General features: G+C 43.0%; 1 protein-coding gene across 1 annotated transcript; it reads left to right on the plus strand.

Moving 5' to 3' along the window:
- The first annotated feature begins 688 nt into the window (after nt 1–688).
- Nucleotides 689–22,187, plus strand: LOC144734735 (cofilin-2-like). Its single transcript, XM_078617075.1, has 4 exons — nt 689–946; nt 11,946–12,253; nt 15,301–15,377; nt 21,018–22,187. The coding sequence occupies exons 1-4, from the start codon at nt 944–946 to the stop codon at nt 21,128–21,130; spliced, it is 501 nt and encodes a 166-aa protein (XP_078473201.1). The 5' UTR covers nt 689–943; the 3' UTR covers nt 21,131–22,187.
- Nucleotides 22,188–22,847: the final 660 nt, after the last annotated feature.

The raw sequence follows: 22,847 nt of genomic DNA on the forward strand, positions 1-22,847 counted from the left end.
TCACGTAGATAGTTTTTGGCTCTTTCGGTAAAGCCACATCGACAGAAAAATTACGTGATTTTTAAAATGATTGTTTTACCTACGTGACTTTACGGAAAGGCCCTTCTGGAAGGCACTCTTGTTGATTCTAGATTTGAAGCTTTCGTGACTGCAAGGATTCATATTCTTAGGTTCTTTCGGTAAAGTCACGTAGGTAAAAAATTTAAATTAATAAACGTCGTGATTTTTATTTTATTTTACTTTTATTAATTTAAATTTTTTAACCTACGTGACTTTACCGAAAAAAACCTAAGAATATGGAGCTCTTGTTGGTTGGACCACCTCCCACCCTCCTAACGACCCCCTTGGCAGAGCTCCACGTTAACGGTCGCGTGGTCAGGCCACGCCCTCCCGGCAGAGCGCACTTCCTTTTTTGGATGCAATGAGGGCAGCGGAACACCGGAAGACATCTTCCGGAAGATGTAGTGTGGGTGGTGAGACGTGGGGAGGAAAAGTACATGTCTTCCGGAATAGGAAGATTTCTCCTTCTTCCGGAAGATGCCTGCCACCGTCGCGCAAAAAAAACGCAAAACGACCGCGCGCGCGAGCCCGGGCACGCGCGAGCAACGGAAAGAGCCCCCACCGGTCTGGCACGTAACACGCGATCCCATTGGTTGAACGAGCTCACGTGATGGTGTCTACGCCAATCAGAGATGTCGTTATAAAGGGTGGGGTGGGGGGGAGTTGCCTGAACCGTTCGTCTTGGTCCCACGCCCAAAGTCTCTTGCGCGCGCTCGCTCCGTCATTGTGTGGTCGCGGTCATAGTCGACGCTTTTTGTTTGTGTGTAAGAGAGAGAAAGAGAAAAAATATAACTACTTAATACAACGCGAAGTATATAGAGCGAAGATATTTAATAACACATTTTTTTTTAAGTACGTGTGAAGAAAAACCGCTCGAGCAAATATGGTGAGTGGTGTATTCTTATTTTTTTTACCCAGCCTCGGTGAGGCGACAATAAAAAAATAGATTTTCTTTTAAATATATAAAATGACTAATGGATAAATCGCATGTTGTTTAAATGTCGGCTTTTCGAATGTAAAACAAAAAATGTTACCGCAAAGAAAGAATTTGTTGGTACAGTCAAACGTCGTTTTGCCCACAGCTATTGTCTAAGGCTCCGTCGCTTGCGTTACACAGAAACGGGACCCGTTTGTGACACAAACCACTACAATTTAAGATGTGTGGTCGAGCAATGTACATATAATAACGCTATTGTTGATTTGGTATCTATTTTTTATATAAATAATTGTAATGGGGGGTGGTTTAACTTATCGCGTGTCAGCGGATTGGAATTTGTGCATGCGCTTGCCATATTTGCCATTGTGCGATGAGAAAACGTGTTCGTCTAATTACGATTGAATGTAAGCCTTTGTTAAACATTATCTACGGGTTTTCTTGCGGCGTTTATACCCATATTTAAGTTTTGAGTTGAAAAAAAAGTGCAACCGTTGCATGCGAAACACATTTTTTTGGTGTAGTTCGGTAATTATGGTTGTCGGTCTGTAGTATCTATCCCTTTGTTCGGTATTTCTCATCGAATCGTTCTCACGTATTTTTAGTTACGCATTCAGATGGTGTAATTACCATTTACTATTTTAAACGAATTGGTAATTTTACCCGTGAAATACCACGGGCAAAGTCGTCCCCACCACCACCTCGCCCACCCAACTCAAATTCTTATCGCAAATATGCACAGACGCACAAGAAAACCACACTCGGATGTCATTCCACTTTAGAGAAACAGTTCCATGCCCGGGGTATTTTCGACCAAAGCTTCACCAACCCACCGCTGGGATCCGTGCTGATTTGGTGAAGGGTTTAGAACAGGGGTGGGGAACGTCAGGCCCCCCGCGGGTTGCACAAGACCCACGAAATAATTTGGTCTGGCCCTGCCAAGGCAACCGCAGGTGGGACTCGAAATTCAATAAATCTAAGAGCAAACCTGGAAAAGAAGTTGCGTATAGCAACAACATCATCAATACCAGCTTACATCACACACGCCTCGCCAAAGAGAAGGAGTTCCAGCCATCACATTAGGGGTGAGTTAATGAAATGTTTGACCAAATATCACAGGCTAATTTTTTAAGTTGATAATTTTGTATGGCCCGCGAATGATGTTATAAATATCAAAATGGCTCTTGGCAGAAAAAAAGGTTCCCCGCCCCTGGTTTAGACGTTCCCGAGGTACACATAGGAACTACAGTACAACAATGCTTTCTGCTGCCGCTGCCCTCTGCTGCCAGACGCGTAGACCATCTCCCCCAGTCCCCTCGGGCAAACGAGCCCACATCGGCAACGTTTTGTTCACCGTCTTTCCCAGGTGCAACATCATCACCTCGGCTTTCGAGAAACTCCATTGGAACCTCATTTTCCAGTATCAAAATATGATAATTGTTTTTTTACCCTTTTAACTGGCAACAAAACTGGCACCTTTATTACAAGGAGTCATGTTTGCATTGACCACAATATCTACAGGTCAATGCAATCTGCAGGTATTCTGGTCAATGCAAACATGACTCCTTGTAAAAAAAGGTCTCAGTTTTGTTGCCAGATTAAAGGGTAAAAAACCAATTATAATATTTCGAGAAACTCTTCACTTGACCGGGCTTATTCCGGGCGACTTGCAGCGCTTTTTGTGACAATCTCGAGTATCGAAGGAGGACACCAAATTATTTACACGTTACATTCTTATTTAACCCTGTTTAGTTGGCGTGGTTTGCAGATTTTGTGGTGGTGTTTTTTTAGGGCCGCTATTTTGCTCCATGCGGTGTTCACGCGTGTACGTATTTTTTTGTATAACCACTTCTCGCTTACAGAAGTCGTTATGTCAGAATGAGCAAGCACTTTATTATGTATTGACAAACAACCTACCCCCATTACCCAAATCTTCCACCTTCACGACTACTCCTACACCTGTTTATATTCCCCATGTACAGTGCTTATGATTTGCTCCAGGACAATCTACTATGAACAATTAACATTTTTGCTGCCTACAATGTGTTCCCAGACGTTACATATCGATTCGGTCAATTTAACGTGGATTTTGTTTTATCCCCGCCCCTTAATGGGTGAAGTAAAACTCTTGGGTCTTGCTGCTGGTATGCCGCGAGTCTCCTGCTATTTTCAAGAGTTTTGTTTTATTTTAAAAAGATGAAAAATGACTGTACGCAGGAATTCGCTAGCTGCTTTTCATTTGGGTAACTCATCCACTCTAACGTTGTACTCGTTGAGCTTGTATATAAAGGTGCGTGGGCTTGGTTTACCACCCTCGCCTGTAGTTACTGGCCTTGCCATACGACTAGAAACAAAGGCCATTTTATTCTAAAAGGCTGCCCGCCAGACCCCAACGGGGTAGTCATCTTCACTGGGGGGAGGGTGTCGCTCATTCTCTCTCAACTGCCTCGCAAGGCCTTGAAACGCCCTTTTCCTTCGCCGGATTTCCTTCTCTGTACCAAGGGTTTAAATAAATTCGGTCCGCACATCCCAAATTGGCTGAGGCTATTTTGCAAGTGCAGCCACAAGGGGGGTTGGGGGACACATCTCTACGTAACAGTACAGTGCTTTGGTGTGTACAAGGTGTTTTGTATTTCTCCCCATTGTACGTTGTCTCGACAAAGTAGCTGTGTAATTTGACGCTGTTTAACTAAATAGTGTACCACACGGAGCATTGCTTCCACTGTGCGAGCGTGTTTGTTTTCAACGAAGCTCTCTTCCCCCTTTTTACCGTGTTTAATTTATCGGCTGTGCCTGATTACATGTTATTATCTATATATTGATGGTGGGCTGTGTGTGTGCCGTCTAATAATGTGTATGCAAATTATGACCTGGAGTGGTTTGGCCAAAAACGGGGGGGGGGGGGGAGAGAAACCTTGGCTCTGAACAAAAGGAGCTTTTCACTCCCTGCAAGAATAGAAAAAGGCCACTTAGATTTTTATTTCATAGCTATGTAATTATGCATGATTTATTTGAATGTCTGACAAAAGCACACAAACAGGGCAGCTCACTTTTAGTAATTGCCACGGTCTTTAACGTGCAGCTTGCGCGGATGGGGCTTTAACAACGTCCACTGTTGATTGGACATTGTTCTGTGAAACCCCACATTCGAATGCCCTCTGTGGCGAGCGTGCAAATGTGTGATTCATTGAAAGATTTAAAACGTGGGAAAGGTGCAGCCCTGAAATGTCGTGATTTACCCACGACTCGTGGCAGGGCATCCACCAAAGAGAGCTCGTTTTGCCTCCTCTTCCACACCAACCAAATGTCCTCGATGTGCGCGAGTACTGTATCCGCACACTTTACTCCACCACACCCAACTTGCCGATGATGTAACCGATGTGTGTACCCCTTTCATACGATAGACTGGTGAAGGGATTTTGAGACTTGTCCATTGTTTTCAACTGTCGTGGCCGGAGATCGAACCCAGCAACCGCTGGATTGCAAGTCCAGTGTGATAACCATTTCACCGTGACGTTATCCACTTGTATTATTTCCCTTGTATTCTAAATGTTATCGTATACCTTCGTGGTACCAAGGTCCTTGGAGAGTAATAATGTCTGCGTTTGTGGCCGTTGATTTTATGGTCTGCAGTATCATATTATGCCAACAGCAACTCCCCTGTACTTGAGATTGAAGCGAATGGCTTCGTTCAATGGTTGGTCTGTCAGCGAACTGAAAGGGGCTCGCTGTTTTTTTGAGAAACGGTACAATCACTAAACGCAGTCTTTTTATTTAAGCAAGTGTATTTGGAAAACGTGGTCCAGTTTGCTCTTGTGTTTTTATAGTTTTACAGTCTGACGTTACATTTCGACTGGAGGCTCAACTGCCCTTACATGCCCTTTTTGGGCTATTCCCTTAGCAGAAATCCATGATGTGTGTGTTTTATAATTACACATGTAATGGATTTACATTTTAAAATGGGCGTTCAGGCTGAACTTGAAGTTCTATAAACCTTTTGTTCAGAGCTGCCTTCACTGGGCCTCTTTCAAAAGGGTGGACAGTTTAAGTCATTTGGTAATTTCTTCTGGACATTGCTGGATATTTGTGAAATGTCATTTTTAATACTGGAAAATGGATGCTAAACGCCCTCCTGTAATTGGCAAGTTTTTGCCTTGGTGTCACAAAGTCCACATTTGAACAATTTACACAACTGTCAGAAATAACTCGCATTTAAATATCCCCCCAGGTGTCATTTACAAAGAGGGTTTAATTAATGTTCAATGTGCTCTCGGACAATTCAATGAGGATAGTTTAAATACAACTGTGCCGAGCCAGGGGACCTCAAATTTAAATAGAAATCGACTGTTATGGTGTGTTTGAGTATTCGTGCCCACCAAGTCTTTATGCGGGACCTACCGACTGCGTCCCCCCCACACCTTGAAAGGGCACTCAATATTGCAAGTCTGACGCATCCTGCGGAATGATAGTGTGCAGGGAACCTGGGTTTCTTTTTTACAGGGCGTTGCCTAATAGCACAAATCCGACTTCTGTATCCAGGGCCCAGGTGAATAAATGAGACGTGCACAAGTCTTTAACACCAAGGCTTCATTGTCCATTGGCGAATCCAACAGTGACATTAGTCGAGAAATGTTATAAAACGAGCTTGCCAATAACTGGCGATTTTAAGTTGTATATTTTTTAGAAGACACCAACACTACTTTTATCCATATTAGTGTGCTTTTTATTGGGACTGATGCAGTGCTTTACCAATCCTGGGAAATGACCCGAGGAATAAGGGGGGAAAACGCTAAGCCATCACTTGTAAAATGCCTTTTATGAGCAGGCTATTTGTGGAAGTGGAAAGGGGTCTGAGGCAGGAATTGAGCAGGGATTTTTTGTTGCCTTCCTGAGCACTGTACTTGGCAAAGTCCAAGCTGTAGAACATAAATGGAAGTCTGTTTTTTGTTATAAACCTAACATTCCACATGCGCCTTAATTGTTTTATTTCCCGGCTTTCACATTTGCATTGAAGTTGCCTGGAAGGGAAAAAAACACACATCGACCAGATCGTCGTAATCTCCATGGGTTCGGGGAGGTACAGTGCTATTCATGCGAATGCACAATGCCATTCGGTACAGCGTGGAAAACGCTGTCGCGGGCCCCGTTATGTTCGTACTGCCGACTTCACCCGTCTCCTCCCCTCCTACACTCGTTTTTTTGTCCTCAAAATGGCCTCGGAGGATGTGCACCCTTGTTCGATAATTATGTAACTCCCACCGCCGTCTTCCATTGCAGCATAGTCATGTGGGGGGTGGGGCTGTTTATCCAGGCAGGCTTGGGGATGAGCTGGGGAAAATAGAAGCGAAAAACATTATCTGCATGTACTATAGAGCGGGCAATGGATTATGGATCGGCTGGTTAAGTTTGGCATGTGCATCGACGATGCAATTACAGCCTGACATTTACAAAAACAGCATTGTGCTGCCTGCGATTTCTTTGTTCTGGAAAATGTCTGTAATTTCCATGCAGTAGTGCTCTTATTGGAATGGGCAAGGGGAAAGCAGATTAATTGGATGGTTGGTTGGATGGACTGACTTTAATGCAGCAGGGTTTGGATACTACACTACACTTAACAGTTAACTATTTTTTTTTTACCAGGTAAGGCCCACTTAGCTCTATAGCTCTTTTTCAGAAGCGACCTGGCCATAAATGATAGCTCAACGAATTGGCTTATGTGAAAATGTATAGCAGGTAAATGCTCTAAACGTGTGCTGTTGTATTGCTTGCAGCCAAATAATTGTTGGCACGTTTTGTAGAGATATTTTGTGGCTTTTATGCTTGGATTTTCTGAAAAATTGGCCACCCTTAAAATATGCACTGCATTGGCCTAAAATTGTCTGCAGTGGGACCCCCAGACTCTCAAGCTTTCCTGGCTCATGCCAAATAGTCTGCCGCATACACAATTTCAGTGTGGAGGTGCCCAGTGGTTATTGGTCCATGGTGATTCTGATAGCAATCTGACAATCCTAGCGTGAGTAATTTCCACTGCATTGCAGTGTAGCTGTTTTAAAATTGCTTTGTGGTGTGTGTATTGTGTACACTTAATGCATCACAGGTCCTGCTGCGAGGCATTGCCTTTACAATTATTTTATTTAATTTTTCCAATGATTTTCCATTTGAGAGTCCATAAAACGCCTTCAAAGCAATGCTAAATTTCCCTTGCTGTGGTGAAATGTTCCTGTGCTCCCTGATTGCTTTTTAGTTATTATGGTGGCATTTTATCATGTGGTGCGTGTCACAAGCATAACACAGGGCGTTCTTGCCATGGTGGTGAAAGTAAACATTGGCAGATGAAGGTTATTAAGTGCTTACCTGCCATTGCATCTGAATGCACAGTACACGCAACATAGTGAACCAGACATTCTGGGGGAAATATAATTTGAAATGTTTTTTGGGAGATGGTTGAGTGGCGTCAGACAACCCCAAGTGTGTAAACCCGTATGAGGGTGCAGGAGACACTGAAACCCAAGAACACAGCAAAAATGTTTTTCATTGTGCCGAAAAGGGTGAATGTGAGTGAGGTCAATGCCGTATAAGTGATTTAATTAAATAAATAAAAATGTAAGGACTTTAAACTTTTCAATCTCTTGATGGCCACTAAAGAAGAGGAGAGGTGGTATGCAGTCTAAATTGAATGGTCTAGAGGATGAAATTTGAAAAATACAAGCCTCTGATAGGAATGAGTACTTCAGAGGAAATGTAAGAGTTGATAGAAATAGTGCTGAAATTGATCTGAATCTAGTTTCTGTCATCTGCCAGTTCTCCATATCCATGATGTTCTCCTACGTCATAAAAAAAATTAAGTTTTCATGTTTTGGAATGACCCATTGGTCAGCATTAGGCCTGTAACTATTATATAAATTGTCACGAATGGGGGTTGCAATTCAGCTCAACCATTGATTTTTTTTTTCTGTTATGGTGAATGTATTGGCAACAGGGGTCAAATTGACCAATAACATGTTTAACTTAAAACAAATATTACGTGCAATATGTCATTCATGTAATGTGAGCATATTCTGTGATTTTTTTTTTCATCGATGAATCTGTATTGGTACACGTATATTTAGTATTATCCCGAATAGAAGGGTTTTTTTTCTGTCATTCAGGGATTAAAGACCCCATTGGCTTTATCCGCAAGTGTGCTCTTGTGGTTTGTCTACCCACATTCCAAATTTGAAAGTCACCTGCATTTAATATTTATAAGACCTCCCATGTGTAACTTTATTTTCCCAGGCATTTTGTCAAAACATCTCGTGATTCTGTCGCCTTATTGGCTCAAGCGTATCATTTTGAATTATTAATAATTAGCCCATTTTCTGATTCATTTAATTTGGAAGACTGGATTTTTAAAAGAATGGTTTTATGCTTGGCTGAATAAATATCTAATTAAAATGACAATAGGATGGAAAAATATTAGGCTTTACCCTTTCCAGCATAATGCAGCTGTTAAGATGTTCAAACACTAGATACCTATTGTAAGGCATCACGTCTGCATTAACCACACATGCTTGTGGTAAAACATGCAAACAAACATGCTTTTGTAATGTTTGCATTCTCCTTAAACGGATAGGTCTCCACCAGAGATAAAGCATTTTAATATTTTACTGGCACTTTGGATGAGCAGTACTTGAGAAAAAATTAGTGTTCCTTATTTGGAGTTTGAAAATTAATTTGCAAATTTGTTGAGGCAGTGGTTGAAATGGCCTGTGTTGGGTGGGCGTCAGACTAAACCCACGTGACATTTTGTGAGTTATGGGGTTTGCCTTCGGTGCAGGAATGCTACGTATCCTTGGTGGCAGTAACTTCAACCACCGTGGCGTTTTCCAATTCGCGGGCTGGGTGGGTTTGTGTGGCATTTAGCCGCAATCATTGAACCCTGCCTCGGCTACAATGGAATTGCCTGTCGTGGCTCGACGAAAATACTTAGTGGTTAATAGACGCGTGCCAAGGTAATATGTAAAATAGAAATATTTTAAACATGAAATGCCTAAACACCAATGATGTGTACTTCATCATAGGAGGGGGGCAGGTTTGTAAAAATTAGTAAGCCTTATGATATAAAAAGTAAGTTCATGAGTTCATATGCATAGCGAGATGGAATTGTACGTTTCAAAACCAAGGGAAAGGCTGCTCAAGCCCACAGGGCATACTGGACCATAAGACTGGAATGATGCACTTATTATAGATTATGACTTTAATGATCCATACCTTCAATGTTATGCTAATAGTGCATTTATATAAATGGAGCCAATAACGATACAAATGAGACAAACATCGATAAAATACAAACGAAATGGTTAAAATAAGTTAAAGCCAATCCCAGGACCAATTTGCGACCTTGAATCGTTAATTCATGAAATTACTGCATTGATTGCTTGGTGGGCAAAAAACAAATTGCAAGGGTAGCATGGGCACACACGTCCCCTCTTTAGAATATTGACATCTTGATGTGGGGGGAAAAAGCGTTTAATATAATTGACAAAAGTCTTGCTTTGCAATGCAAATTTTACTTCTGCATTCACTGAATGGGCCCCTTGTCCTAAAAAAGGACGCACTGTACTGTATATTTTTGCTGTTCACTTCGCTCCGTAGCATTACGAATTTATGTCGACCAGCCGCTTGTCACACTTTCCCTCGATTCCACACACAAGAGCTAAGTGGTACCATCTGAGGTTTCAACGTTTCCTATAGCAGGTGTGGCCAATTAATGAAGGTGGCTTTTTAGACGTGACACACAGATATAGTTTACTTAAACTGGCTGCACTGGAAGTTCTGTTTGAGCACGCTGTAGGGTAGACGGATAATGTCTGATTTGGAGGTATGACTGGACATTTTCGTTCCTAGGTTTCAAGAATGTTTTATGTTTGTGCCAGCTTTATTTGCTTTTCGGCAGGCCGTTTAAAGTTTTTTTTTTAGACAGATGCCAGAGCCACACCTCACAGTATTCAATGGCCCAGAAGTGACGACAGCCTTTTATAGCTTTCGGAGACGGTCTTACGATTTCACTACAGTATGCCCTTTCCAGCTGTGTGGATGATTGAGGGATCACATTGTAAAAACAGAGCTGGACTTGGATAATTTTTTCTTGAATCCAGATGAGAGCCTGGTTATTACCAGACTCACTGTAAAACCAGACTAGAACAATACCTATTTTTTGCAGCCCATGGTGACCGAACTGAAATCATCAGTTTAATCTCAGTTGAGGCAGGTTCTAACAATGAAGCTACTAGTCTTGACAATCCGGCTTCAGCGCTCTGGTACAGACATGGCTTGAGGTCTGAAGAAGCCTGCTGTTGAATTGAGCCATTGTTAAGCACTGTTTACGCCTTTCCATGGCCGATGCGTGACATTTTTGAGGGCATGGACTGGAATGTGTGTAACCCAATTTGGAGGCAATGTTGTTTTTTGAGCCAGGGATTAATGGGGAACTCGTTGACGCCCGCTCCTGAGTGTACCGTAGCGTGTCTCGGGGCGCTTTACAACATCCAGATGGTGTCTTAAGGCATGTGCACTCGTCGTGTTTCGCACTGCTGAGCTGCTGAGAACTGGCCGAGAACGTGTAACGCATGTTTATTTGCTATTGATTTTAAGGAAGGGGAAAAAAATGCAACACTTTTAGCCGTTACCTTAAGCCGCCACATTGTCTAAGGAAGTGTTGACTACCCGTATCCTCAAGCAGGTTGGCCTTGTGTTGCTGAGCTTTGTCGGCAAACTATTTACAGCCTCCATGGTTGTGCAGAGTGATGCAAAGCATTTCTTGCTCGGTGGGTTGTTTTACTGCAAAACGTTATTTTTGACTTGCTTCGAGGGCTGGGTGGCATGGCCCTCTTGTATATGGAGTGCAATGTCCACATTGAGGGACGTCTCTTTTGTAGCTACCCTACTGACGGTTATAATAATAATGTGGTGTGGGTGGTGCAAAGTGCCTCCCTCCCCCACACTAAGAGCGTGTTAATGAAAATTGTGTTCATACTCCATGGATTTTTCATTCTCTGTACCAGGTGGCACTGGGGACAATGCTATTGTCTTGAGTATCTGATCAAACTTGAAACTCTGGGTTCATTTTCCAGACGCCTTACTGAAAACTGAGCACTTCCCAAGCATAGCGAGTCGATGTTCTCTACCCCTGTAAACTGACCTACACATGAGTATCTTTTTGATTTTGCGTGCAATTCTTAGGCCTAGCTGTAAGGTCTGCTTTGTCAGACAAGCCAAACTCTACTAATGTCAGCAGAAGTGTGGAAAGAGTGACGTAAAGGTCTAATTTCTGGGCCGTTCCACAGTGGCGCATTGTGCTGCTGTCTGGAGGAGAATGGGGAAATGCTTTACGCTGCCCGTATGCCGATGGCACGTTTGAGATGGTGGAAAAAATGCACACGAAGAATGTAAGCAATAAATTTGCATTGTCGGACGAAGTAAAAAAATGCCTTTTTTCTCAAATTGTGAAAGACAAACGCGCTTGAAAAGAGGCCTCTACAACCAGCATTCATAAATAACATCGAAGCAAATCTTCACAATTTTGCTAACCACTGACAGTTTTCAAAATCATGCCCTTTAAAGAGCTGTGCATAGTCTTTGGATTTCCATATGGCAGTAGATGACACACTAATAATCCCAGGGTTGGAATTTCAACAGTGGAGTCTTTTGAGAACAATTTATTTCATGCGGTATTCTTTTTGCACTTAGTCGATTTGTTTTGCTCCTCAAGGAAAATGATAATGGGAGTGGGAACTTGGAATGGGTGCTTCTGAGAGGTCATCTCCCGAAGAGATGGAGCAATGTAATCAGTTTGTGTGCAGCCGCTAGGTGTATTATTAGATCGCAGGTTTGTGAGAGGTGGCGGTAGGTTGAGGGGGAGGCCTAAATCTAGCAATGGATTAACCTGTGGCTATATGACAATTTCTTGCAGGCTTCGGGAGTGCTTGTATCCGACGACGTCGTCCAGATCTTTAACAACATGAAGGTGCGCAAGTCGTCGACACCCGAGGAGGTTAAGAAGAGGAAGAAGGCGGTGCTCTTCTGCATCAGCCCGGACATGCGGAACATTATCGCCGAGGAAGGCAAGGAGATCCTGGTGGGTGACGTTGGCGAGACTGTGAAGGACCCCTACGACACCTTCGTCAAGCTGCTGCCCAAGGATGACTGCCGCTACGCGCTCTACGATGCCACCTACGAGACGCGCGAGACCAAGAAGGAGGACCTGGTTTTCATCTTTTGGTTAGTCCCTGATTGGGCTTTGCCCTTTATTGTTCTTGCTTTCTCTCTCACGGGGCAGTGTATTACTGAGATTGGCTCCTCTGCTCCTGAGGTGGTTGTCTGGCTTAACTGCCGCCTGAATGTGAGATTGTAGTTGTTGATCTACATTTAGCCATATAAAAGAAGAAGATGTGCAGAGTTACAACCTGTAATGGTTTTCTCATGATTACTCTATTTTTTGAGGTACCTGTCCTGTGAAATCTGTTAATTCATTGTCTTGAGTGGCACATTTAGTCGTTCTCCCCTCTTCCAGTATTTTCAGAGATTCCGATGTGTCCTGGTTCTTTTGTACCTCCCCAATGGCTCTACCCTAGTCATTGGTGATTGTCTGTCCTGTTATTTCAAACCCGACAAATTGTGTTTTAATTTTCTCTCGTTATTGTCTTTGCCCTGTTGGTCGTCTTGTGTGGTTCACTCGTTTGTCTCGGTCCTAGATTGTTTCCTCGGTCCTCGTTTCATCAAAGGTTTTTTTTACCACTGCCCTGGCTTTTAGTCTACAGTTTACTTTGTATTATCATTGCTTTGTGCTTGTCTTCCCAAATGTTGTGGTCCACTGGTCTCTTAGTAATAACTAAGGGATCAGTGTACCACAAGATTTTTTTAAAGAAGACCAGGATGACGGCATGGATTAGAAACTGCATATAACAATTTTATCCCTGGCGTTTTTCATTTTTTTCAACTTATTGTCACGATTAACAGTCCGAATCTAATTCAAGAATCAATTAACTGCCATTGTGGTAAGTGCAAAATCAATGGTGACTTCAGGGTTTATTTTAAAGAAATCAGACAACAGATGTGAGTTAAAAATAGATTCTTACTCGCCATCAAGTGCATGAGTGTTAATCCTGAGTTGGTCTTAATCATTGTGGTGATTCATCCATAGTTTCTTAGTGTACAATTATCTGTCATTGATTTTCTTGAAGACTTATAACACCCTGGTGTATTTTCAGATTCAAATTTTACTTGTGCCATCATTAACCGCAAGGTATCCATCCCAGGTGTATAATCTACATTGTAGTGTTTGGGTGACAGTCGGGATGTAGTTGCAGCGGGCACATTTGAGCTGAACACACTGGGGCTGTTTCCGCTCTCGGATGGGGGATGTACATTTATCTCAAGGCTGGGGTCTTGCTGTCGTTAGCGCCTTTCTGTAACGCTACCCGAGACTGCTGTCAGCTTAGCCGTCCATTGTAATGTTGCTGAAAAGACTGCTCGGGACACAGTTGTATGACTCACACGTGGAAAACGTGAAACCTAATCCTTAGTCGGAGGGCATAGTAATAATAAAAGGGCTGCTTTTCCGCACACTAGCTCAACTGGGGTGGATGCATGTGCATCCTGTTGCCATTGGTTATGCTTCTGCGGCATTAGACAAGAAATTATTTTAAGTACTGTGACCCTTTATTGCGAGGCAGAAGACTTTGGAGTCATTTCAGGTGGACACATTGGTGCAAGGTTGTCCTGTCGCCACTTTTTTGAGTCATAATTTTACTGCTTGGCAGTATTTGTTGACAACGCCACACTGACACTAATGGGTGTGCGCTTGACTACTTATTAGCCGTGACTTAGTCCTGTTTAGCGTATTGCGTTCGAGGCCCAGCAAACCGTCCTCGTCAGTTTTGTCCTTAAGAGCGACTGCAAGCATTAAGGTGGGAAGATGCTAGCTACTCTGTTAACACTGTCGTCTTTGGGTTTGCTTTTGAGGTCTGGTGGTGGCATTGTAGGGATGGAGGGATAGTCCATGGTTGTATTCACAATGTGCATATATTGCGCTACGTTGATGGTCGCGCGCCCGCCTCTCCTTAGGTCAAAGTCGAATTGGGCCGACGACGTGAATGGCCGAATTAAGTATTTCATTTATCTTTACCTTTGTTTGACTACAGCCACAGCCTTGGAGGCCACCCTTAACACAAATCTTGTCTTTAAAAAATATAATGTGATGCTATTTTACTTAGTTCACTTGTGTAGCGCTCGCATCAACACAGTTCACCATATATACACAAAACCTATCGCACTATGGTGAATGTCAATTGTCGATCACTTGCAGTGAAAGGAATTCACTGGCTGATCCTCTGCCTCACTCGTATCTGCCAGCCGCCATTTTAAACTATTACCTCACTGCTGCCATCTGTTGGAAATTAGTAAAACTAACATTGAACTTATGGGAATGTTAAACTGTTCTCGCACCACAGTTCTTATCTGAAGATGCAACACTTAATATACATAATGTAGGAGGGATTGCTTTTTTGTATGACGATTGTGCAGAAAATTGGCATATGCACATGACTTCACCAGCGGGTGGAGCTTACTGATACTGCATTTAGACTGTTTTATATACAGTAGACTTGCATGGTTACTGAAAGGTAGTTTTTTTTGTTCCTGAAGTTGTTTAATAAAGACTTAAATTGCGTAACGACACATTTACAGTTATTTACTTAATTATCCTTATGAGCCAATCTAGAGTTATCGCCTTTAACTAAACTTGTAAGATGCCGGGGAAGAAATAAGAACTAACACTTGTGCGATTTATATTCTGTGGCATCTCTTGAAGAGGGAGACTTGTGCTAAACATATATTTCATTATGCAGATAACACGGAGGCTATGTTTATTGGACTTAGGCATTTGTTTGAGGCTGAGTTGCTTTGAAGCCCACTATAATTGTCACCGAAGTAGTACTTTGAAACATGGAATCGTATGGCGTTGCTGTTGGAATCGTCAAAGATTTATTCAAAATAACAGTTTAAGCTCCAGAGTTAAATTTAGGAAAGTCTCTAGAAATCTCGTGAGTCGCATGGAATCAAGCCCCAAAGTGCATGCGCACCCGTTATAAAAGCGAGCTCGCTTTCCTTAAATGTTGAATGTAGTAAGGTTACAATGGCCTAGATTTTTCAAAACCTTGTCTGGCATATATATGGCTTAGGGGGTAAAGATGGTGATAATCACAATTCCTGATAAAAAAATTTCCCACCGATCTTTCATCGTTGTTTTTTTTAAATTTCTGCCGCAGGGCTCCTGATGGTGCTCCGCTCAAGAGCAAAATGGTCTACGCCAGCTCCAAAGAAGCCATCAAGAAGAAGTTTACAGGTAACGTACATGAGCAGACAACTGCACTCGCCACCAGACTTTCATTGTGCATTGACCAAGATGGATATCCATGGTGACCAGATATTAATGGCTTCCAATTGTTGTGCGTGCACTCGTGTGAGCTGTATGGAAAAGATTGGGTGTTTGTTGTAAATGGGTGTAACTAATTTCTCTTAGGGTAATTTATGCAGCTAGAGGATTTAAATCCAGCATCTAAGTGGTGCTGGCTCTATCTCTGACCTCTAATCTATCCGTCCACTTCCGACTTGTACGAATTTTAAATACTAGGGACATTTAGTAATGTTAAGACCCTTCAGTAACACACGTTCTTTTGGTAAGCATATGTTACATAGCAAGAACAATAGTTGCAAGAGTAATACGTTAATGCAAAAGGCTTTAGCCGAAAGAGATGAGCGTGGATTGTAGTGTAACCATTCCCATCGCCATTTGATTTCTATAAAAGTCAGAGTAAAAAAATAAATACTTTTCAGCATACAAAGAATGTGAAACTGAAATGTGGAAATAAATAATATGCGTTGCCTAGAGAAAGGACTGGCATCTTGCCCTCGTCCGAGCCTAATACGTTCTCGGTATGAAAATCAAAACTACTTCGACGTCAAACCCCCCCCCCCTCCCACCATTTCACGATAGATTTCCATCTTTACACGCACATGGAGTTATTGCCACACTCTTATTTTCATGTGATTTTGACATGTATTTGAATGGGTGGCACTGGTAAGAGCACTCCATTTGCCATCAAGTTTGCAAATTCATATCGTGGTTCGGGTTTAGCTAAGACCATCCTCCTTCCATGGTGTAACGTATTCCCTTGTTATTCGCGGGTGATACGTTCCGGAGATGCTTGTGAAACAGCAAATTTCACAGATAACGTTTATTGGCCGACGAATGTCGTACATGCCAAGTCTGCAGATGGCTTCTACTAAAGCTTAGATGTTATCTCTATCGATCTAATCTCTTTATCTCATACTTCATTTCATTACATTCTCTCCTTATAACCATTTGTGTTTACTTGTAAATGTGAGAATGAAGACATTTTAGATTAGAGATGTGTTATTGTCTCAGTACACGCACAACTTCACCATTTGAGGAGCAACCCTAAGGGAAATAACGTTGAACCACGCAGTGTTTGATTGAGGCCTTCGAGATGGAATGACTTTGCCTGGTGTTGATGAGTTGATTTTTGTCTGCTTTACAGTCGTTTGACAGGTCACTAGCGGTGGAGTAAAGTGTAGTCACCCTCCTCTGTGTGAAAGTGTATGCCACATGCTGTTCAGAAGGGCTCTCCAGAGCTCTCTAGTGGAGGCCTCTGCTAACAGTGACATGCGCAAGCAATTGCAAACTTTGCACCTTAACCTTTGTCATTCTTGGGCTGAGACCTGTTACATCGACAAACTTTAAGAAGGCTATTCTGTCCGATATGGGCATCGAGATTTGAGCCCAGGTGTTAACTACTGATCTTTTCTGCCGCCTTGTTGGTTTTCACGAGTTCACGCCACCGCATAGGGAGGGGCATTTGCGTGCGTCTGCAATCATAAACTGGGAATTCCACTAAAGCCTGTGGACATTCTTGCCACAAGAGCTGGCCATTATGTGCCTTTCACTGCCAAAGTTAGACTCAAGTTTGTTGCACAGGCTGTGCTTTCAAGAAGGGTTCTTTTTAAGTCGTGGCTCTGCTGGGACCACCGAGCATTCCTGTCGCGGCGTCGAGCCGAATAAGAAAAGACGGCATGGCATGGCAACCGCTCGGTGGATTACCCTAAAATGGGCCGTGTTTGAAACACAAGCTCGTCTGTAAATAACAAGGCCCCGCAGTGCTCTGGAATGTCTTGCTACTGATTTGCCCGGTGAGCAAATGGAACTACACAAACGAGGCTCGCATTTTGTGCCCGGGTTGTATGTTTTTTTCAAGTGAATAAAAGCATTCAGCGTGTCTTGACTCTGAATTTTACAGTTCTGCGCGCGTGAAGCTTGCCCAAGTGTGTTGGCAGCATAAAAAAAAAAGCCATATTTCAAAAAGTGCAGCATTTAGGGAGCCATGCCTGTTTGTCGTGTCGAGCTGTTTGATATCTGAGGAAGTAAATCCGTTCTGGCTGTTTGGGAATGACACGGTCATGTCTTGCTGTAGGCGTTTTGTGCTTGTCTAACTCCCATACCTTTTTTTCCTGCGAGTTCTCCAACCTTGGTTGCGCTCGGGATGTTTTCGATGCATGGGCAACATCAGAGGGGGGAGGTCCCTTGTATCCTGGCTGTTCTGCCTTCAGCTGTGATCGCTGAGAAACACCACGAACTGACGATTCGACCAAAAAATTCGGACAGGTTATTTTTCATAATATAGGTTTTTGGGTCAGATCGTGTTATTTATAAATGTGTCGTAACCCTCCACCACCCGACATGGCCAAACAGTAAAAAATGTCACGTTTTTCAAAAGACAAAATAATTCACTTCTTTAGCCCACCGGTGTGAGAATCAACAGCATTTTAAAATTTGAGTACGACGTTTCGCTGATAATTACAATTAGGTTATTTTTGCATTCTTCCCATGACCTAAGCTACGTGAGGTTTTCTGTTTGATACATTATAAAAATGTGTCGCCTGAATTGTCTTGCCATCGGGGGACCTATTCCGCAGGCATCCCATCAAATCTCTCCCCTGGCTTCCTGCAAACAAAACGCGCCGATTCAAAATAAGCTGCCTACGTACCCAGCTGTGTTTTTTGATTTTCGAATTGCGGTCGGGAAGCCTGAGGCCGTCTGAAATGGTTCCTTGCATAGGCACTCTTTGTAGAATATTACTGAAATTTACCAGCGCACACCCAAAGCAATGGCTTTGTTTTGCCTTTTTTCACCGCGATTTTTTCATAGTCTGCTCGACGCTTTCTCCTGGTCTGTTAATTTACCAGCAGGCGTACAAACAATCCAGACGTTGTCTCCTAGCTCTGAGGTAGGGTGTTGTAATTGGTTCTGGTTGATATCCAGATCTATAATTATTTGCGGTTGATATTAAACAAAACCATTTAATCAGTGGGGGATCGCTTCAGTTTTAGCTCTGTCCAGTATTTCACACGTCTGCATGTGAAAGAGCCACATTAGCATGTCATTTAATTTCACGCTGGGCACAGTGGTCACGTGACATTCCCCGTGAGGGTCGTTGCACAGTTAACGCTGTTGGGTTGGTCTCCGCATGCGCACCTCCATAATGTCTGTCTGACTAGCTAGCCTATCTGCCTCTCCTTACCTGCACATATCTCATCAATTGTGTTTTTCTCCTGTTTAACGATTCCATCTTTTCGCTTGCCTGTCTCTCAAACTCTCCACATGTATATCCCTTGGCCACATTTCTCTATCCACTCCACCTGCCCTCTTATTTGCATCTCTCCTCAGGCTTAACTGTATTTTTCGCCTCCGATGTCGTCTTGTTTGCATGTATGATGTGTCTCGTTAGTCTCCCATCTGTTGGCTTCTGTCCTCTATTACCACCGATGAATTCCTTTCCTTATTTAAGACTTACTAGTCAGCTTCTACTCCAACCTGATACCATAGTTCCAGTAGATCTTTCGTATTGAGCCAAATTTCTTATTTGGAGCATTCCTAACTGTTGAGTTCAGCCCAGCGTTTAAATTGCACTCGTAACGTGTTTTTTAAAAGTCTCACTCGTGTTAGAGTGGGGAGATTTGGCCTCTGGAAGGACTTGATTTTGTCCACAAGGATCAGCAGTCGCAAGACCACTTTTCTTCGTCTCCAAATTTGCACACGAATGAGTTCTAACTTTGCATGTGAATGGAGCTCAACTGGCCTCAATTCGGGCTGCATTCTGCTGAGCACTGCGTGGTGCATCGTGATGGCGCGTGTTCTGCGTCTCCTCCAGTGTGGGAGACGTGGAATTGGGAAGATGTAATGGAATTGTTGAAGTCCTCAAAAGCTTCTAGCCGGCCGCCAGGTTGCGAATGACAATCCAATCCTGGTTGGGGTTTGACTCGACACATCATTGCTCCGGCGTGGATGAAATAAGTGCAGTTGTACTTTTTGGGTCAAACTTTTTTCTCCCGTAGAAATGCGGAATTTCCAGCATTGGCTCTGTTGTAACAGGAGATGAGTTCCCTGCCTGATTACTCCATTTCAGCAGGAAATCACTAACACTTCTGAAAGCCCTCTGGCTGGGGTCTTGAGAACTCTGATTTGGTGGTTCTGGAATGCAATGTGACGTCACACTACTTAGGGCGGTACTTGTCAGCAGATCGTTATTTGGCACTTGAGGTTATTAGCCGAGTTTCTGCCATAGTGTAATACATTCTTAAAATACAGTGTATCATATGTGACTCCGACTCAAGCTGGATATGCTTTCCCTCTGCCCATCAACAAAAACTGTCTTTGCTAATGTTTAAAGCAGGGTTTCTTAAGAGCAGAGTGGAAAAGATAGGTTTTTTTTTATTTCGGTGGAAAGTGGGATTTTAAACGTTGGCTTGCACTAATTGAATAACTACATTATATACATTACGCATTGAAATATCCTGATTGAGTTGTTCATGAAGTGTGAGTGACATTTGGAATGTCAGTACCTTAGGCCACATCAGTCGGACAAGCTCAGGCTAGAGCCACTTGGGATCTGTACAACACATTTTTGTCTTTTCAAAATTGGCTTGTACAGTTAATTTTTGGTGTTTTGGATTGCGAGTTTTTTTCATTTATAGTGCGTTAGTTCCACAAAACGGTTAACAAGGATTTGTTCTCATTTGACTCTTGAATCTATGATGAAAGAAGCTGAAATCCTCTCGATAGATATCCCCATCATATTGACGAAAGTGTTTCCATGTTAAGCCATACTTGCATTTGGTATTTTCACGTAAAAACAACAGTCTGCGCAGCAATGCTTTAGGCATGCAGCCTCGTCTAACCACACAAATAAACAAGCATGTGAAAGGTGCATGGCATTTTAATGGATTTTAACTTACAGCTGTAAATTTGGTTGGTGGAAACTCCATCGGAGTGCCCATTTAAGAAATGAAGAGTGCTCATTATCATCTCTGGGTTTGATAAAATATACGCCGTCAACATTCGACGCCCTATGAATAGATTGGTCCCCACTGTATGAAGATGGAATTCTTACCAGTGGCTCGCAGCCAGCCAAATTGAGAGATACAGCCAACAACACCACACTCATTGAGCTGCTTTGAGCATGGAGAAGTTTGCTTTTTTTTTCACACATGTTGTCTTGGTCTTTTTAAAAGGGTATTGTGTGTTTCTTTATAATTCTAAGTTGGGTTTTCAACTTGGCATGTGTTATTTGATTGTTTCATTGTGTCAGCCCAAGTGCTGTGTTCCTGGCAGGTTATCTGTAACCAGTGGATCGACATTTGCAATTACATTTTCTGTTCATTTTGATGCCGTCCCTCTTACCATTCTCACATCTGCTTCCACATCTCCTATTCCATTCAAGACAACCCCACTGTTGCCTATTCACGACCACCATCCTTGCCACGGATTTTATGCAGTTACGCCAACATCGCTCAACTGACGATACCAATAACACAGATACGGGTGCTTTCACGATTCGCGTCCGTTGCTCATCGTCGCGCGTGCGTCTCTCCCCTTTTTGTGTTTCTCGTCCCATCCCGTGTCTTCAGGCATCAAGCACGAGTGGCAAGTGAACGGCTTGGACGACATTCAAGATCGGTTAACTCTGGCCGAGAAGCTGGGAGGCTCTACTGTAATCTCCCTGGAGGGCAAGCCCATTTAAAACGTGGCCACCACGAGCCTGCCCAAATGCCGCTGTCTCTCCCCCCCATCACCCACCCATCCACCAACCACCTTGCCTCCTTCCCCCTACCCCTTTCATTTTGTCGTTTAGACCCCCACATTGCAGTGATAGCGGGGGGGGCGGGGGCCGGTAGAGGAAATTAAATGATAAACTCACACACACGATAACAAAATCCTGAAAAAGTACTTAAAATGTAATTGTGCAAAAAATGTATTTTGGTTTCTTGAGTTGGTCACCGTCGCAATTCTTTTGGGACCCTATTGTTTCATTTACGTTCCGGTGTTTGATACGATGACGAAAAACCTTTTTTTTTATTACTCGACATGCCTAATTGCCTGTCGCTAAAAATCATCATAGCCAATCGTGTTAAAACATTCCGTTTAGTCACCAAATTTAATCGCCGAGAATCTGTTTTCTATGCCATTTGCAAAAAATAACAATTTAATTACCTTCCTTTTTTTAATGTTCAGTTTATATAAATGTGGTGTAACACTTTCACTTACGTCTTATCAGTTGCACGTATTCTTAGTGAAGACCCGGTTGTCAACAAACGATCCCTCATGCATCGTCAAACCCTTGAACATTTTACACAACGAGTTTGTTTTGCAATTGTTCGATTTCCTTTGCGGGTCACCCATGTGGGAGTGATGAAGATACATTTTTGACCAGTCATCGATAAATCTTCCACTGGGAGTGACTTGGGCATAACTGACAATTGGGACTTATTAAAGGAACCAACTTCACGCACGCTTTTGTAATACACTTACGCAGGTTAAGATTGTTTTAGTTTTTTTCAAACGGTCTTGCGCCAATGGTAGTTCTGTGTACATTTTATTGTTTTCACAGCCCTAGAAGCTCATCGATCACGTGTAAACCTCTTGGAAGTGTGGTAGATTGCTAGCGTTGGTGTGTAGGAATTTAATGGTGTTGATCTGGGGAAGCCTGTGCAAGTCCATCCTATGGCACGATCAATGTGGCCATCGTGTGTTGACTCCTTTTTCTCATTCTTACCAATAAAGATTAAAGTGGCAAGATATTCTGTGTGTGGTTCGTGCTCTCTGCTTTTGCCTCGAGTGTGGAGGTGCTTGGAGTAATTTAGTCTGGCCACAAAACCCAACAAAGGTGAAACACAGCTGTGTGTAGGGCTTTCTGTCCTCTTCACTGGGATCCCGGACCCCTGAAGAACCCCTGGGTAAGTTTCACCTTTCCCGGCAGAACTTGAGGGTGGATGAAGGGGTAACCTTTTAGAGGTAGGAACAACAGTTCCACACTGCCCACCAGGGATTATTTGTCTGTCGTGCATTGCCCCTCCCAAACATGTATGCTCTCGGATTGGTCGAAGTGCGTCACGTGATCACGAGCTAGCAGCCAACCAGAGGTGCGCCCCTCCCAAACATGTAAGTTCCCGGATTGGTTGAACCAAGTTCCTACCTGCCCACTCCGAAGGAACGTGTTTTTTGATGCAAGTAAAAGCAATGCATATAAATGCCAGGGTGGCCAATCTGCATCTTGTGTGCCACGTTAAAAGGATGACCACTCCCCAGGATGCTTCTGGAGATTTCTAAATTCAAACATTCCTTTTGACCACCCCCACACTTTTTGTGTCATGTTTGATGCTCTTAGTCGGGAAATTGGAGCAACCCTGATATGGATGTGAAAAAAGGTTGGTCTTTTGAATTTTGTTAAAAAATGTTTG

The sequence above is a fragment of the Lampetra planeri genome, chromosome 52 (assembly GCF_965212315.1).
Source record: "Lampetra planeri chromosome 52, kcLamPlan1.2.h2, whole genome shotgun sequence".
NCBI classification, from domain to species: domain Eukaryota; kingdom Metazoa; phylum Chordata; class Hyperoartia; order Petromyzontiformes; family Petromyzontidae; genus Lampetra; species Lampetra planeri.

Excerpts from the sequence above, each read along its gene's own strand:
- LOC144734735 (XM_078617075.1), top strand. Across the intron at positions 12,254-15,300 it reads GACCTGGTTTTCATCTTTTG|GGCTCCTGATGGTGCTCCGC; the intron begins GTTAGTCCCTGA and ends TTTCTGCCGCAG. Across the intron at positions 15,378-21,017 it reads CATCAAGAAGAAGTTTACAG|GCATCAAGCACGAGTGGCAA; the intron begins GTAACGTACATG and ends CCGTGTCTTCAG.